At 39.1% G+C, this 16,715-nt stretch overlaps 1 protein-coding gene across 1 annotated transcript in view; it reads right to left on the reverse strand.

The window, feature by feature from the left end:
- Positions 1–16,715, reverse strand: part of PATJ (PATJ crumbs cell polarity complex component) — a 286,475-nt gene that overhangs the window by 238,604 nt on the left and 31,156 nt on the right. Inside the window, exon 15 of the mRNA XM_054979641.1 lies at positions 8,573–8,649. Coding sequence (XP_054835616.1) covers positions 8,573–8,649 — 77 coding nt within the window. The remainder of the gene's footprint in view (positions 1–8,572; positions 8,650–16,715) is intronic.

The raw sequence follows: 16,715 nt of genomic DNA on the forward strand, positions 1-16,715 counted from the left end.
ATCGGGTCCCAGTTTGGACTCAGCCGATGGGCAGACATCGAGTGGCAGGGCAGAAGAGGCCTACATTGGGCGGGGCTGCTGCCACTCTTGTTTCAAGGGAGGTCCGCCCCTCCTCCCCATATTTTGGTAGTGCACTTGGGGGGTAATGATCTGGGTCTAATGAAAGGGGTGGCCCTCTCTTGGCAGGCACGGGATGACTTCCTGGAGATCAAGAAGCGATGGCCCGGCGTCCTGATATTTTGGTCAGCCATGCTTCCGCGCCGTGTGTGGCGGGAGGCATTGGACCACAGAGCAATTGAAAGGGCCAGGCGAATGGCCAACAGAGCCCTGTTTAAAATAATGACGGGTGGGTTGGGGATTTATTTGCCCCATCCGCAGATTCGGGCCGAGTCTGTTGCCCTCTACAGAGGGGATGGGGTGCACCTCTCATTCAGAGGCAACAGCATTTTTCTGGACGACTTACGGCAAGGGCTCAGGTTGGCTTTAAGCCATTTGTGGGGCGCTGAGGCCTAAGAAGAGGCTTGGTCTCTGCGGTGGCAGGATTTAGTTAGGGTTATATCTATGGCGGGCCGGTGAGCATCCTTGGCACCTCCCCATTGGTGGGGAACAGGGGTCTTTCAGGAGCGGCTGGCTGCCGTACGGCCCAGCTGCGAGGTCAGACGCCCTTGGGTGAGGAACCCCTGGACAAGCTGGTCTCCCCCTGCTGCCGTTCGGCCAGGTGGGGGAGCTCTCCAGGGGTAATACACTCCGCCTGGCCAGGACGGGTTGCAGCCATTCATGGGATGGACCGCACCCGGGGGCAGCGGGTGCTCGCCCAGACAGGTCAGGGTGGGGTCACAGTGAATGACCCCAGGGCCTGACCTGTACCGCCAGTTAGGCTCCTTGCCGTATTTCTTGTTGCCTGTTCTGTTTAATAAAGCGGCCCGTTTATCCAAACACTGGTGTCTGTCTCTCATTCCAACTAGGGGGGCAATGTTGGCAGATTCTAGTCTTTATTGATAACAAGTATCAATAGAAAAGGGACACATTAGATTGGGGTTCAGGCCACGGGAAAAAAATTCTCTCTCAAACTTCCTTCAACTCTTATCATTATAGTATGTGGCTCAGTTCAGACATAAGAATGAAATCATAGTTTATTCAGCAATGGCTAATTTATGAAAGAAGGAATTGGCCTACCAATAATCATTTAAATCTTGGTTTGCTTCAAAAAATTCTGGTTTCATTACCTGGTATCCCAACCTGAATTATAGTGAAGACAATCCCCAGAGAACAATCTAAAATATTGGTGATCATATTTTCTGTGAAAATTAAGTTAAGACTAGCAGTGGTTAATAAACCAACTTCAAACAATGTTTTTAGATCCTATGCTGATGTAGTCTAGCTAACCATTATTAGCATGTTACTTGTATTTGGATGACCCCATTAACTACAGTAATAAGTTTCACATGATGATTGAACCAAGCTTGTCACTAGCAACTTATTGAGAAAGACAACCGAGAGTATAAAGATGACAATCTGAATAGTAAAAGTCATAATGATTTCTCTTTCTAGCAGGAAAAATAAAATTAAGTGGAATTTCTGAAAGAAATTAATATCTTATCTGAACATTTTTATAAGAGAAAAATCTAATGGGTTGCTAGTACTATAGTTATTCATTTGAATTATTTTCTTCTCTCACAAATAAGTTTCATAAACATTCTCTACCTACAACAATGCATTGCTCAGCATAGGATTAATATCTTAAACTACCTCTCTCAGCATACAACAAAACAAACAGATTAAAAAAAGCTACATAAAAATGTTCCGGTTTCGGATTATGGCGGTCTGAAGTGATCCAGGGAGCTGGACCATTCGAGGTGCTGTTTTCTGGCTGGCGCGGTGCTTTGATCACCCGCAGCCCCCTGATTTCAGGCAGAAATCGGGCAGGAATGCTTTGTGGCCCTAAGAGTGAGTGATCTCGGCAGAGGGGGCATTCTGAATAAAGGATTCCCTTTCTGCCTTGAGGTCCCCTCGTAGAAGGGCAGCTACTATCTCTGCAGCAGCTTTTGGAGTCATTTAATTGGCACAGGACCGTCGTACCCAAGCTTCAGAGACGGATTTAAAGTAGAATTGAACAAAAGAAACAGTGAGTACAACCCAAGAAGAACAAAAGAAGTAAAGATTGCTATCTCCCCTAATGGACTAGATAATTAAACAAAGACCAAAGTATACTGAATTAAAGAGACAGATACCTAAAGCAGAGAAAGTAAGAAAGTGATTGGGAGTGGAAATCGTGACTTTTTTAATATAAGAGAGCTAAAAAGAGTGAAAAAGATGTTTTGTTTTGCATACCTGTGGTTCGAGAGACAACGACGCGGGGAAGGAGTGTGGGAAGCGGCTGGAAGATCGCGAGAAGTTGTGTACTTGTTAAAAGCAGCGAGCCGTGGCTAGAAGGCGAGGAAGTGTGTTGGGGGAGCAATGGAAGAACAGCGTGGGACAGAGGACCTGAGAGGAAGCGGAAATTCACCATCTTGAGTGTGGGAAAGGTTGAAAACTTCACCATAGACTATATTATAGAGAAAAAACGCCCGACATTTGGAAGAAGAAGGGAAATTCGCCATTTTGAGTAAGTGAAGGTTGTGAATTTTACCACAGACTGTACCATAGAGAAAAGACACCCGACATTTTGAAAGATATAAAAATTGGACTATTAATTTAAGATTCAATACGGGAGTTTAAAGTGACAGGTGAGAAAACAGAGTTGAGAAAGAGAGCGGATTCGTGGGGTGCCAAGGCAAGTCCAGCGATGGCAAAAAAAGATAAAGATAGAGACTGGCAGACGGCGATTGAAAGCTTGGACAAAAAAGTGACAGAGGGCAATAAAGAAATAAATGAAATTATACAAAAGACACAAGAAATGGTACAGGAATCGCAAAAGCAGATACAGGAGTCACAGCAAAATTTATTGAAGGATATTAAAGAGGCTATAAAATCTGAAGTGGCAGAGTTGGCGAAAAATATTGATGAAATAAAAAAAGAGCTGCAAATAACACAGCAGAAGGTATAGGAGGTGGAACTCAGAACGGATGGCATAAAAGCAGAAACATCAGCATTAAGTGACAGGATGGTTGTGATGGAATGCAAAGCAACGGAAAAACAAATTCATTTTAGAGGCATTCCAGAGATAATGGCAGGATCAACCTTGAAACAAATTACTTAAATAATAGCAGAATTTTTAAATAAGGAAAAAGAAGAGGTGGCGGCCAGCCTGGATATAGCCTACAGAGTGAATTCAAGATATGCAGAGCAAAAGAATCTACCAAGAGATTTTATTGTCCAGCTAACTACAAAGATAATGAAGGAGGAAATTATTAGAAAGCATTTTGAATCCCCGTTGGTACTTGAGGGGACAAGAGTCAGAATCATGAAGGAGTTACCGAGGAGAGTTTTTCAAGAGAGAAAGAAATATAGAGATTTGACACAGAAACTGAAATCTATGAATATAAGATATAGATGGGAAATACCTGCAGGTTTGAGTTTTGAGTTCCAATCTGTGAGACAAGTGATTAAATCAAAACATGCAATGGAAGTGTTCCTGTTGGAGAATGAAAAGGACTTACCTAAAACAAGTAGACTTTAAAGATGGAGTACAAATTAATATCATGGAATGTAAATGGACTTAATTCACCCTCAAAACGCAAGGCAATATTTCATTGGCTTACCAAACAAAGATGTAATTTAATTTGTTTACAAGAAACCCATATAAGAGACCAAGATAATAAGTATTTACAAAATAAGAAATTGGGAAACGAATTTGTAGTGGCAACAAAGCAAAAGAAAAGAGGAATTGTAATTTACATAAAAGAAGAATTGCAACCAAAACTGATAGTTGGTGATAGAGATGGTAGATATCTGGCGGTGGAATTTGAGTGCAATGGGGAAAAAACATTGATTTTGGGAATCTATGCGCCTAATGGAGCAAAAGAACAATTTTTTAATGAAATAATGACTCAGTTGGATCAAATGACATATGATCAAGTGATTGTGGCAGGGGATTTTAATGGTGTTGTGGACTTACAATTAGACAAAAAAAACAAGTATGAGTAAGAATAAGATGGGAAAATTGCCAAAGTCATTTTTTTAATATAAAAATATTTGGAGAAAGCATAACCCAAAGACTAAGCAATACACTTTTTTTTTCAGCAAGTCACCAATCACTGTCAAGAATAGATATGATTTGGGCATCCAAAGAATTAGCTGTGTGGACTAAGGAAACGGATATTTTGCCAAATATTAGTTCGGATCATAACCCTATGCTGTGGAGATTTGGAATGAGAAGGAAAAAACTGAGATGGAGATTAAATGAAGATCTCCTGCTTAGCCAAGCAAATTTGGATGTTCTTAAAAAAGAGACTAAATGCTTTATTCAATACAATGTGGATAAAGGTGTATCAATTCATAAAGTATGGGATACCTATAAGGCTGTTATTCGAGGAGTACTGATAGATTTAAATGCCAGAGATAAGAAGAATAAAGAATTGAAATTGAAGGAAATTCAAGAAAATATAACGCAAAAAGAGCAACAATTAAAGAAAAGACCAGGTAAAAAGAAATTGCAACATGAGATTAGAATGTTACAGGAACAAATAAAAGTGATGGAAAACAAGGAGGTGGAATGGGAACTGAAAAGACTGAAACAAAAATCTTTTGAAGGAGCCAACAAACCTGGGAAATATCTAGCATGGCAGTTGAAGAAAAAGAGAGAGAAGAAAATAATAAGTAAAATTACAGAAGATGGAAAAGAGCTGTTTGATCAAAATGCAATTGGGAGAGCATTTTATAAATATTATGCGAAATTATATCAGAAAAAAACTATTGACGAAAGGCTAATGGAGGAATTCTTTCATAAAATGAAATTGCCAGAGGTGCCTAAGAAACTGAAAGACCATTTGAATGCTAAAATTACAGTAACAGAAATTATGGAGGCGATACAAGCAACGAAAGTGGGAAAGGCGCCAGGACAAGATGGAATTACGGCTAAATTATACAAAGTATTGGCGGATGAATTAGTACAATTGATGCAAAAAGTAATGAACGCAATATTAGAAGGACAGGAAATACCGGAAACATGGAATGAAACCAACATCTCATTGATACCGAAAGAAGCACAGGATTTAACGAATGTTAAAAACTATAGACCGATATCTCTGACTAATAATTATTCAATTTATATACCGCCCAGAGCCCCTGGGGATGGGCGGTATATAAATTGAATAAATGAAAATGAAATGAAAATGATTATAAGATTTTTGCAAAAATATTGGCTGAAAGACTTAAAACCTGGTTGGTGGAGTTTATAGCAGAGGAACAAGCAGGTTTTCTGCCGGATAGACAAATAAAAGACAATTTAAGAGTAGTACTGAATGCAATAGAGTACTATGATAAGAATCCAGGAAAAAAAGTCATTTTTTTCTTTGTGGATGCAGAAAAAGCTTTTGACAATCTAAATTGGGATTTTATGTTTGCCACGATGGAAAAGATGCAAATGGGTAAGATGTTTATTCAAGCAGCGAAGGCAATATATAAAGACCAATCTGCAGCTATAATTGTAAACTGTGATATAACAAAAAAGTTGGAAATAAGTAAAGGAACAAGACAAGGATGTCCACTCTCCCCATGGTTGTTTGTGATGGTATTGGAAATTTTATTGAGGCAGATACGTGAAGATGATATGATAAGAGGCTTGAAAATTAAAGGATTCTCATATAAAGTGAGAGCTTTTGCCGATGATATTATGGTGATAGTGGAAGATCCAATCCAAAATATGCCAAGGTTGATGGAGAAAATAAAATAATTTGGGGATTTAGCAGGACTTTACGTAAGTAAGAGTAAATCAAAATTAATATGTAAAAATATGTCTAAGCAAGAACAAGTAGACTTAATGGAGATAACGAATTGTGATGTAGTCCATAAAACAAAATATCTAGGTATTGAGTTGACTGTGAAAAATATTGATCTTTTTAAAAACAACTACGACAAATTATGGCAGCAAACAGATATGGACATGTTGAAATGGAATAAAATGAACTTTATCATGGTTGGGTCGCATTGCTGTAATTAAGATGAATGTACTTCCGAGGATAATGTTTTTAATGCAAACAATACCAATTGTGAAAGATAATAAGCAATTTGAAAAATGGCAAAGGAAGAGAACTTTGTATGGGCAGGGAAGAAGCCTAGAGTCAAGATGAAGGTATTATATGCTAAGGAGAGAGGCGGACTACAGAGGCAGACTACAATTACCGAATCTGCAATTGTATCACGAAGCTATATGTTTGGTTTGGGTGAAAGAGTTGATGTTATTGAAAAACCATAAACTATTGACGTTGGAAGGATATAACAAATTTTTTGGATGGCATGCGTATCTGTGGTATGAGAAGACAAGAGCTGATGCTATGTTTTTACATCATTTTGTGAGACGGAGTTTATTTGCGGTTTGGAAAAAATATAAGAGATATTTAGATGAAGAGACTCCAATGTGGATTATACCTGCAGAAGTTGTAAACCCAAAGGTGGAATATTATGGAGAGGAGTGGAGGACATATAAAGAAATTTTAAGAGTAGATTGTAATAAATATATACTTAAAACCAATGAAGAACTGCCGTTTCAGTATGGTTGGTTTCAATATAGGCAAATAAAAGACTTATATGATACAGATCGTAGAAAGGTAGGATTTAGGACTAAAAACTCGGAACTAGAAGAATGTTTTACTTCAAGAGGGGGAAAAGATGATATCTAAAGTATATAAGATTCTGTTAAAATGGTTTACAGAAGATGAGACAGTTAAAGTGCAGGTGGTGAAATGGGCAATAAACTGTAATAAAGATATACCGATGGAAGCTTGGGAAAGGTTGTGGAAAAATACTGTAAAAATTTCAACATGTACCACTATAAGAGAAAATGTGTATAAAATGATGTATAGATGGTATTTAACGCCAAAAAGGTTAGCAAATGGTAATAGTCAAATGTCAGATAAATGTTGGAAGTGTAAGAAACAAGAAGGTTCTTTTTATCATATGTGGTGGACTTGTGAAAAAGCTAAACAATTCTGGGGGGAAATTGTAGAGGTTATGTCAGATATTTTACAGAAAAATGTGATTAAGAACCCAGAATTGTTGTTATTAAGTATGAACCTAGAAGAATTTGATAGAATGGACAGAACAATGGTGTTTTATATGATTATTGCGGCTAGGATGTCTTATGCACAGTTGTGGAAGACTCAAGAGATACCATCAGTGGAAGATTGGATTATGAAATTACTAAATATGGTAGAAACGGACAAGCTAACACGGAAGTTGAAAGAACAAGATACTGTGGAATATGTTATGAGTTAGAAGAAACTTAAGAATTATGTGGGGGGAAAATGGGACATGAAAGGCAAAATGTGGTCTTTGGATAATTGTTAAGAGGGGAGAATAGATCTTTACTTTATATTAGTTAGTGGTGAAAATATGGATAGTGTATAAGTAAGAATGATATAGTATATTTTATATTATAATCTTGAAAGTAACATTAGAGTCTTATTTTAAACATGGTAGATATAGATATGTTATACTATATATTATAATGTAGAAATTAATATTATAGGAGATAGTGATGTAATGTAGGTGAAGGGAATGGAAAACTGTTGGAAGTCAACTGAAAAGGGGGGGATGGGTGGGAGTGATATAATGCAATGGATATTGATATTGAATATTATGATTTGTGTATACTGACCCATCCAATAAAAAAAATTCGGAAAAAAAAGCAACATAAAAATAGGATATTTTAAGTGGCTGCTATGTATCACATACTGTAAAGTAAGGGTTTGGTTATGGGAAGGGTTAAAACCCTGTATTAATTCTTCAGTGGTGGGTTGTATATCCAAAAGACTGCATGTTAATTAATAACAATCCCATACCCCATCTTAAGATGTACAGAGAAACAGAAGCCACTAAACACGATACAACGAATGTCTGTGTCTGGGATCATATGCACTGTCATTGCTCCTGGTCTCACACATTCAGTCAGACATCTCGGTATAGCCTCCGCATGTACAACTGCATGCACATAATGCTCTGTCTGTGCAACTGGGACGAGCTTCTCTAGGGCTTTCACTTCTGCCAAATGGACCAAACGTAAGGTTCCAGTTCTATGCAGGCAACTGAAGGATAGTGCTAAGATCCTATTCTCCTCACTTGATTCATTGATCAAAATGTGGTTAAAGAACTCTTTTTGCACCCTGGCCTGCACGGTCCAGTTAGTGTGATCTTCTCAGATTTTGGCTGCTAAGCAGGGTTGGCCTTGATTAGTATTTGAAAGGGAGACCACCAAGAAAGGCTGAGTTACTACACAGAGGCATACAATGGAAAACCACCTCTGAAAACCATTTGCCTTGAGAACCCTATAGAGTCACATAAGTTGGCTGTGACTTCATGATGTAGGTTCTATACTTTTTAAAGAATATTATAAGGTATTCTGTAAATTATGTACAATATAACAGTCTTACTATTTAAAAGAACAGTATGCACCACAAGTATGTGGACAACATACCATAACTTCAAAGTCAAGTCCCAACACTTTTTGCCACTTAGATTTCAATTTGTCTTCTAGTGATTCTGGGATTTCACCTAAATTAAATATAACAGGAAATATTTAAAATTAGCTCAGTATACATCAATAAAACACAACAATAATGAACAGCACAAAGACCAACATAACTTTTGCAGAGCAACAACATAAATATTAATTAAGGCTAATGTGAGATTTATTCAGTTCGGGAAGGTTTGTAAAAGAAGATTTTATATTGATATGAATACGGCATCATTTAAATAATGTAAATAACTCAGTCCTGGCTATGAAAGTCAACTGACTATCATTAATGGCCATTTATAAAATGTTCTCCACTGAGAAATATGTAGTCCTTCATTTGCACCAACACCTTCTAGATTAAAACACCCAACACAACATAGCCGTTACAAAGGCTACAGTGCTACAATTCAGCCACAGACTTTGTTTATACATTTGGTAAGGATGAAAGTCTTGTCTGGTTTAATTAGACCAGCGAGTAATATGAACTTTAATACAAGCTCCAGTTCTAAACCAGTCTTCCATGGGAACTTGGCTATCTTGACATTTATATCTTTCAACTTTTTTTACTTATGCAACCAGAGCAGTATTACAGTCATGTAAGATAATTTGACAAAGCTAGACAGCATAAAATGACTGGTTGCCCTGCATTTGACCCCAGCCAGAAGCTCAGTGCACTTATAAAAAGATTCTCACATAAATAATACTTGTAGAAGTCCAAGGTCCCAACGTGCAAACCAGAAAAAAACCCAGTGGCAGCAACTAGGGGATAGGTTTACCACAGGCTATTTTGTTTTATAGCTGATTTTGTTCCAACTCTGAATGACTTACAGAACATTTAATTAGAAGCAGCAAATGTCATCAAAATCCAAATGCACATTGCAGTTATCAGCTATTTTCCAGTGCATGTGCATTCTTTTGTTGCATATCATATAAGAAAATACAATGCATGTTAACCAGACTACTGCAAGAAATAGCATTGCCCAAAGACTTTCACAAGAAAAAGTATGTTTGGAAGCCAGTTTTATTTATTTACTTATTTACATTGTGTATACCCTGTCTGCCTCCTCAATGGGGACCCAAAGTGGCTTACATAATTCTCTTCTACTCCATTTTTATCTACACAACAACTGTATGATGTAGTTTCGGCTGAGAGAGTGTGACTGGCCCAGGTCACCCAGTGAGCTTCCATGGCAGAGGGGAGATTCAAATATTTGATTTATATACCGCCCTTCAGAATGACTTAACACCCACTAAGAGTGGTTTACAAAGTATGTCATTATTATCCCCACAACAACAAACACCCTGTGAGGTGGGTGGGTCTCCAAGATCCTGGTCTAACATACTAACTCATGGCTGCCAGCTCCCTTATCTGAAAGGTGGGGTACAGGGGGGTCAATAGGCAGGTGGGGCCCCTGATCTATGTTCCTCATGCTCTGCAGGCCCCAATGCCATCATTTCCAGTCTCAGGGGAACAAAATTGGAACCAAACATGGCATTTTCGTTAAGTTTGGCAGTGATTTGGCCCCACTGAGACCTCATACGTTCCGGTTTTCAACCTGAAGTGCATCACCAGGGCCTCTGGAGTGCACGCCATTTCACCACATGCTCCAGTTTGGCTCCTGACCTGCCACCCCCCCCATCAGCCAGGTAAGCAGGGAAGAGGGACAAAAGGTGGGGGCAGGGAATACACTGCCCTCACTAGGGGGCTGGCATCCCTATACTAAATAATATATCACACTGACTCTCTAGTTGAATGGAAAACATAAAACTCCCATCTTGAGCTTTTAAAAATGGGTACACACTAGAGCTATATATGGGCTTCAGTGTCTATAAGGTCCACACAACTGCTATATTACCAAGCAAAAAATCAAATTTAGTGAATCACAACGTAACTTCCTAAGAGACTGAGGCTGCTGTCCTATCATGATGTCTAGTATTAAAGCAGCTGGCCCCTCTTCTGATCACAAAAGCAGAGAAACCAGGCTATCCTCGGGAAACGTAAGGGTTTCTGTGTACTTAGAAAACCACCATGTAGAAAAATGAGCAAAGTATTCAAAATGAAAAAGAGCAGCCCCCACCTCCAAATAGCCTGATGAGGACTAAATATAGGCTTGGGGTCAGACTAATCTTGCCCCCTATGCAAGGACTTCTGCCCATGGGTTGCAATTTCTGCCCCCATGGCCTCCCTCCCCCCAAAATAGGATGTCAGGAGGCATTTGGGGCTTGTCACAGGAAGAGGGAGATGGGAAAATTGTGCTCGGTGGGCAGAAATCTTTATGCCTGCAGAAACTTTAGTCAAGATCTAAGCAATGGCCCAGAAGACACAGGCAACAGAAGCACTGAGCATAAGGCGTGATCTACAAATGCAACAGAAGGTGGTGGTAAAGAACTGGCAGAAAGCTTAAACAACAGAATATACTGTATTACTATAGACTGCAGCTGAGGGATTACATTTTTCAAAGTTCACCTGAATTAATAATTCCTGTAAGTGGAATTTGTTAAGAGTTTTCACATGGTGCAACATGATGCATGTGTCTTCCTTATCCACTCTGAAGTGGTACAACCCATTCTACCCACCTCATTATGCTGCATGTGTATATCAGGCTTTAGTTAAAGGACAAAAGAGAGAAAGGGGAATGAGCCCAGCAGGTTTAGGCATTAAACCCCAAACGCCAGCAGGTTTAGGCACTACTAGAGGGGAACATTTGTGAAGGGATCTGTTCTCCCACTCTTTGCTTTTAAATTTTAAACTCTTATGATTTCTTGTGGATGCTCTCCACAGTTCATACACTTCTATTTAGGAGTTTGCCCACTGAACTCAGACTGATTTCTTAGTAAACATGCACATCTCTTATGTTTACTTATATCCTTTCAAACATTTGAGCCTTGTACCATTTTAATGTTCTCAAACAGTTGCTGCCTGTACCAAATAGCTGACTAGAATTACTTCTTTCACAGCAGATTAGTTGATATTCCAAGTCTCCATTTTGCCTTTTATATGACCCTGGATGTCCAACATAAATACACAAATGGACTCCGAAAGATAACAGCAAAAGCAAGATAATTATTTATTTTACTCAACCATAACACAAATCTTTAACTGGATTCATTTTTTATTAAAGTCAGTTCTTTGAAGACAGCATTAACCCTCCTTTTCAGGAAACTTTTGAAAGAACATGTCAAGTTTTATTACACAAATCTACCACTAACAGTTTGTTCCAAATTATGGATGCACCTAACTGAAAACCACATAGTATAAATAGTTAAAAAACTGAAAAACCTTAATAGATAAAAACCCTTAATCTTCATATAGTGACAACAAATTGCAAATGAGACATTTAAAATCCAACCCAATCATGATGTGGGAACAAGCAAGTGTGAGAGCTTAATCTTAAGAACAGATCTGGGAAGAAGTCTAGGCATCAACCTTACAGGAACCAGTACTTCTCACAGTACCATGGCTGGTCTCCATGTGGAAAATGAAAGCTGCCCAACGAGGACTTTACAGGTATGAAGAAAATATAATGTTCTAAGTTAACTAAAAGCGGGGAACCTAAAGGACAACCAAAAGAAGAGTAAATGGGCACCAAAAATGACCAAGAGCAGCTGTATATCAAAGAGGAGAGGATGAGAAGGGAAAATCAGTCTTACCAAGCCTCTATCAAGGCTTAAAGAATCCTGTAAAGGGAGTGATGGGATTTCCAAACGGATGCCTCTTTCTGCAGTTCCTCATGAACCCCCACTTTCTACTTCCCAAAAGATGAATAAGTTGCCTTGGACTAACTGGATACATGCAATCATTGAATGCATTTCTAAGACCAAATTGCTGAAACAAGCTCATCAATGTAAAGGTCTCAAAGAAACATTTTAAGAAGAAGCAAGGACTAGGGATGTGGGCACTGGAATTTTTGCAAGATTTCAAGCCATCTCTCAGCACCAAATTACACATTCAAACACATTACTCAGCGGAGTCTTCCTGTATCTATAATACTGCAGAGTGAAGGTGTATTTCTCCACAATAAACACAACCAGTGGTTATAGAAATCGCATGTAGCATCAAAGGTCAGGCTACATTGTTCTTTCTGATGTGCTAGCTAGCTTTCTACATGCACTGTACAACTGTCTCATTTGAGCAGAAACAGGACTCTGTCATAGGAAAATCCTACATTTTAAATGTTCTGATTTAAAAGCAATTGCCCATTTTTTTGCATAATGTCTGCATATCTATGCTAAAACTGAAGTCAGAAGAACGCATTATATCAAATCTGTATTTGAAACTGGTGAATATACGCCTCTGTATTGTGACATTAGCTATGGTCATGGGGGAGGGGGGGAATAAGCCAAAAAAAGCTTGCCTATATAAGAAGGAAGGGAACAAAAGAATTGGGGAGACCCTGTTTTGTGAAGTGTTGCTGGGAGACTGAAGGATACAGAAGAGTACGCGTGTTCACTTTTATAGTTTGTTCTCTAGGGAAGTACACTGTGTTTAGAAAGAAGCTAAAATCTCTGTGGGAGATGCACACACAGAGCTAAACTACAAGAGATCAACTACATGAGGACGGTCACGTGAAGGGAGTCGCAATGTTAGCCCGGAAGCTGAATTTTAGGAGAGATCAGAAGGCCCTGTCAATATCTCTCTCTACAGAGCCTGCAAATATCACTCCTCAGGGGGTTTGTTTATTTCCTCTTCACCTTCTAGAAAGGGAGGTGAAACAGACAGAGCCTTCAGGAGGCAAAGAGGAAATTAGCAAACCCTCCAAGGAGCCATCTTTGCTGGCTCTGTAGAGAGGGGAAATTGACAAAGCCTTCCAATCTCTTTTAAAACGCAACTTCCTGGTAACACTGCGATTCCCTTCATGTGCTCCTGCTCATGAAATTCGTCTCCTGTAGCTTAATTCTCAGTTTGCAGACCCTGCTTCTAGTTCTAATTATGAAGTGAGAAACAGGTTACAGTTACTCACTGATGATGGAAAACTCTCTGGATATGCTCAGAGGTACTTTTTATTACTTACCTTTTCTGCTTAAGACAGAGAACTCCAGTTTGTGGAGAGCCACATTTGCAATTACCATCAGTCAAAAGAACCACATGACTATATGCCCTGTTCACCACCACACCAAAAAAACAGTAATTAGGATATAACTATTAAATTTATAACCATGCCCATAACCTGTTTAATTACCAGATTTTTTATAAGCATGCAAGGTTGTCTTTTTCTTCCACTGTTGAAACTTAACCATCCCCTTGTCTATCTGGAGTGAGGGAGGGACATGAGGAACAGCAACTTAGGTGAGAAAATGGGACTGTCAAGGTGCCCAAAACAGAGAAACTGACCAACAAGAAAGGGGAATAAATCACCACCACCCCATTGTACCCAGCTTGCTCTCCCCACAGACCATTGCTGTGGTGGTGGATGATGGTGGTGATTTTACTCTGACTTCTCTGTTGCCAACTCCTGGCAGCTGCCTAGATACTGGGATGAGAATGCAGCAGCTGCCAAGAAGGGTGGGGGTTTGGGGAGGGAATATGTCATTTGTTTCCATATCAGGCACAAGGGCTGCAACTTACCCGTCCTCAGTCCCTACAGCAATGGCTGTTTCAAGGCATGAACCACCTCCCAACCACAAGCCCTACCAAACAATGGTCTCACCCACTTTCCTGAAATATGTGCAGGGTTTCTAACTGGCCTGGAGAAAAATGTCACAATGGGATGTAATTCACCAGGTGCTGTTATTTACCTCCATGCCATGAAAAGCTTCAACTGCCCATTTCAACACATTAAGCCTCTATTAAAGGCATAGGACATTTTCCTCCAGGACTGTGGGTAACCCTAAATGTGGAATGGGTGCTACACTGGAGAACAGTACTCAGAAAAACCACAGGCGGCACTAAGCCACTGAGTAACTATCATGTTGATGTAAGTTGATGTAATCACTTTTTGTGCGCCACAGCATTGGAATTCTCCAGCTGTAAAGCTGAAACAATATAGTAAGTATTTGACTCACTTCACTGATTTGTCATTTGGAGCTATTTTCTTGCATTCTCTTCATTCTGGCTTTCTGTTTGTGGCACATTTCAGTATATGTTATGGTGAACCTACCAGACTGGCAGATTCTGCCTATAGGCCCACCCACTTATGCACAGGAATGTGTATTCATATGTGAAATTTTGAGACACATTTATATGCTGTAATTCTTCAGACATGGGAGACTGTAGATTCTCTTTGAATATCAAACAATATTTGATGGCCTCTTTCCAACTGTTGATGCAACATAACCCACCGCTCTGTTAATCTGGGGTTCATTCTTTCTCTGAGAGAACTGTGCTCTTCAGTTTCACCAAAACTATGATCTTATTATTAGACTCAGAGACAGTAACATGCCCAGAGTGACCTAGTAAGCTTCATAACAGAGGGGCCAACTTATATTTGACAGAGACATGCAAGTTTACACCAGTGCCTTATAGAAATATGAAGCTTTAGGGCAAAAGCATGCACCTGGTCCCCAGCACACATCTATCATCCTTATGTTTTATGCATTCCCTGTATGAACATTGGCATACACTCTGTGAACATGTTTTGTGCCATAATTGGCTGTGAAAAGTGCACTGAATCAGAGTTTTCTTGTAGCTAAAATCATCTCTCTCACCACAGCATGACAATGATGCTTGGGCCTCTCTAATCTTCTAGGACACAAGGGCCCTGTATTTCTCAAATATTTTTATTAATTGCATCAAAATATGCTTGCTAGTCCTGCTTCATAGCTTAAACCTCTCCAGGAAACAAGAATTTTAATGACAGTTTAGCACAATTTGACCTAAAAGAGAAATAACACATCTTATAGAACACACTTTTTACATTAACTTTGGAAGGTGTTTCCGGAGTTTAGACAAGGCATTAAATTAGTGGTGTTTTACTTTAGTACTATTATAATTAAGTGCCTGTCAGCATTTCCAATATAAGAACTATTTTTGGAATTTAATTTGGCCATTAATTTCTGTACCAGGGTGAATTTTTATAGACAACGTTTTAACATCAAATCATGTTTGAAACAAAATGACTGCTTTTAGCTCTCAAGCAAGAAAAAATAGATGAATGTATTTACCAGTGTGAAACACTCTTAAATCCTTGTATCCTAAATGGTTTTCACCATTTCTGTAATAAAACTGAACCTCTCCAAATGACAAGTATCTGAATGTAGAATTTTATGCTAGAGATCACTTACTCAGTTTTAAAACCATTTCTATTTGCCTATGAATGCCGAGGCATGGTAATGATATTAGTCACAATTTGTCAACTGCAGCATGTGGTAGGAAACAACAATGCCAAGTGCTGTTAACATTGCAGTGTAATATATCTAGCAAGTTAAAAGGTTACAGATGCAGCTCAATATTGAAGCATCTCATCAAAAGTGAAAAGCATACCTTGCAAAAAATAATACTCTACTGCCCATTTCAGCAGACAATACTCTAATTGCAGACAACTCAACTTTGGACAACTCATATTCTTTGGACATACGTACAGTTTGCTGCTCTGCCCAGAATGAACAGTTTTCTTCCAATGCTTTATCCAGGGTTGCCAACCCCCAGGTGGTAGCTGGAGATCTCCCAGAATTGCAACTAATCTTCAGACCACAGAGCTCAGTCCCCCTGCTTTGAAACTAAAGATCCCTACTGGGCCTCTCCTATCCCCAAACCCTGCTCTTTCCAGGTTCCACCCCCAAAATCTCCAGGAATTTTCCAACCTGGACCAGCAACCCTATATCTGACTAAAATTCCAGTTCACTCCACCCCATAGGGTACAGCTGCCAGCCAATCAGATAACATTCCACTCACCCATCCAGTCCCCCTCCTTCTTTCCTCAGAGGCCTCCATTTAACTAACTGAAACAACTTAAAAAAACCCATATTAGCAAATAGAAATAAAATCTAAACTATTTAAATGCAAAACATTACAGTAATGTATATTTTTTCACATATAAAATATCCCAAATTTAACATCTGGCATCTTTAGGTTAAATAAATAATTGGAAATGCTATGGCTGAGAAATACAGTCAATGCTGGGCCAGATGGGTTAATTATCTCACATAATACAAGGCATCTCCTTAT

This window comes from Eublepharis macularius, chromosome 5 (genome assembly GCF_028583425.1).
Source record: "Eublepharis macularius isolate TG4126 chromosome 5, MPM_Emac_v1.0, whole genome shotgun sequence".
In the NCBI taxonomy this organism is placed as follows: Eukaryota; Metazoa; Chordata; class Lepidosauria; order Squamata; family Eublepharidae; genus Eublepharis; species Eublepharis macularius.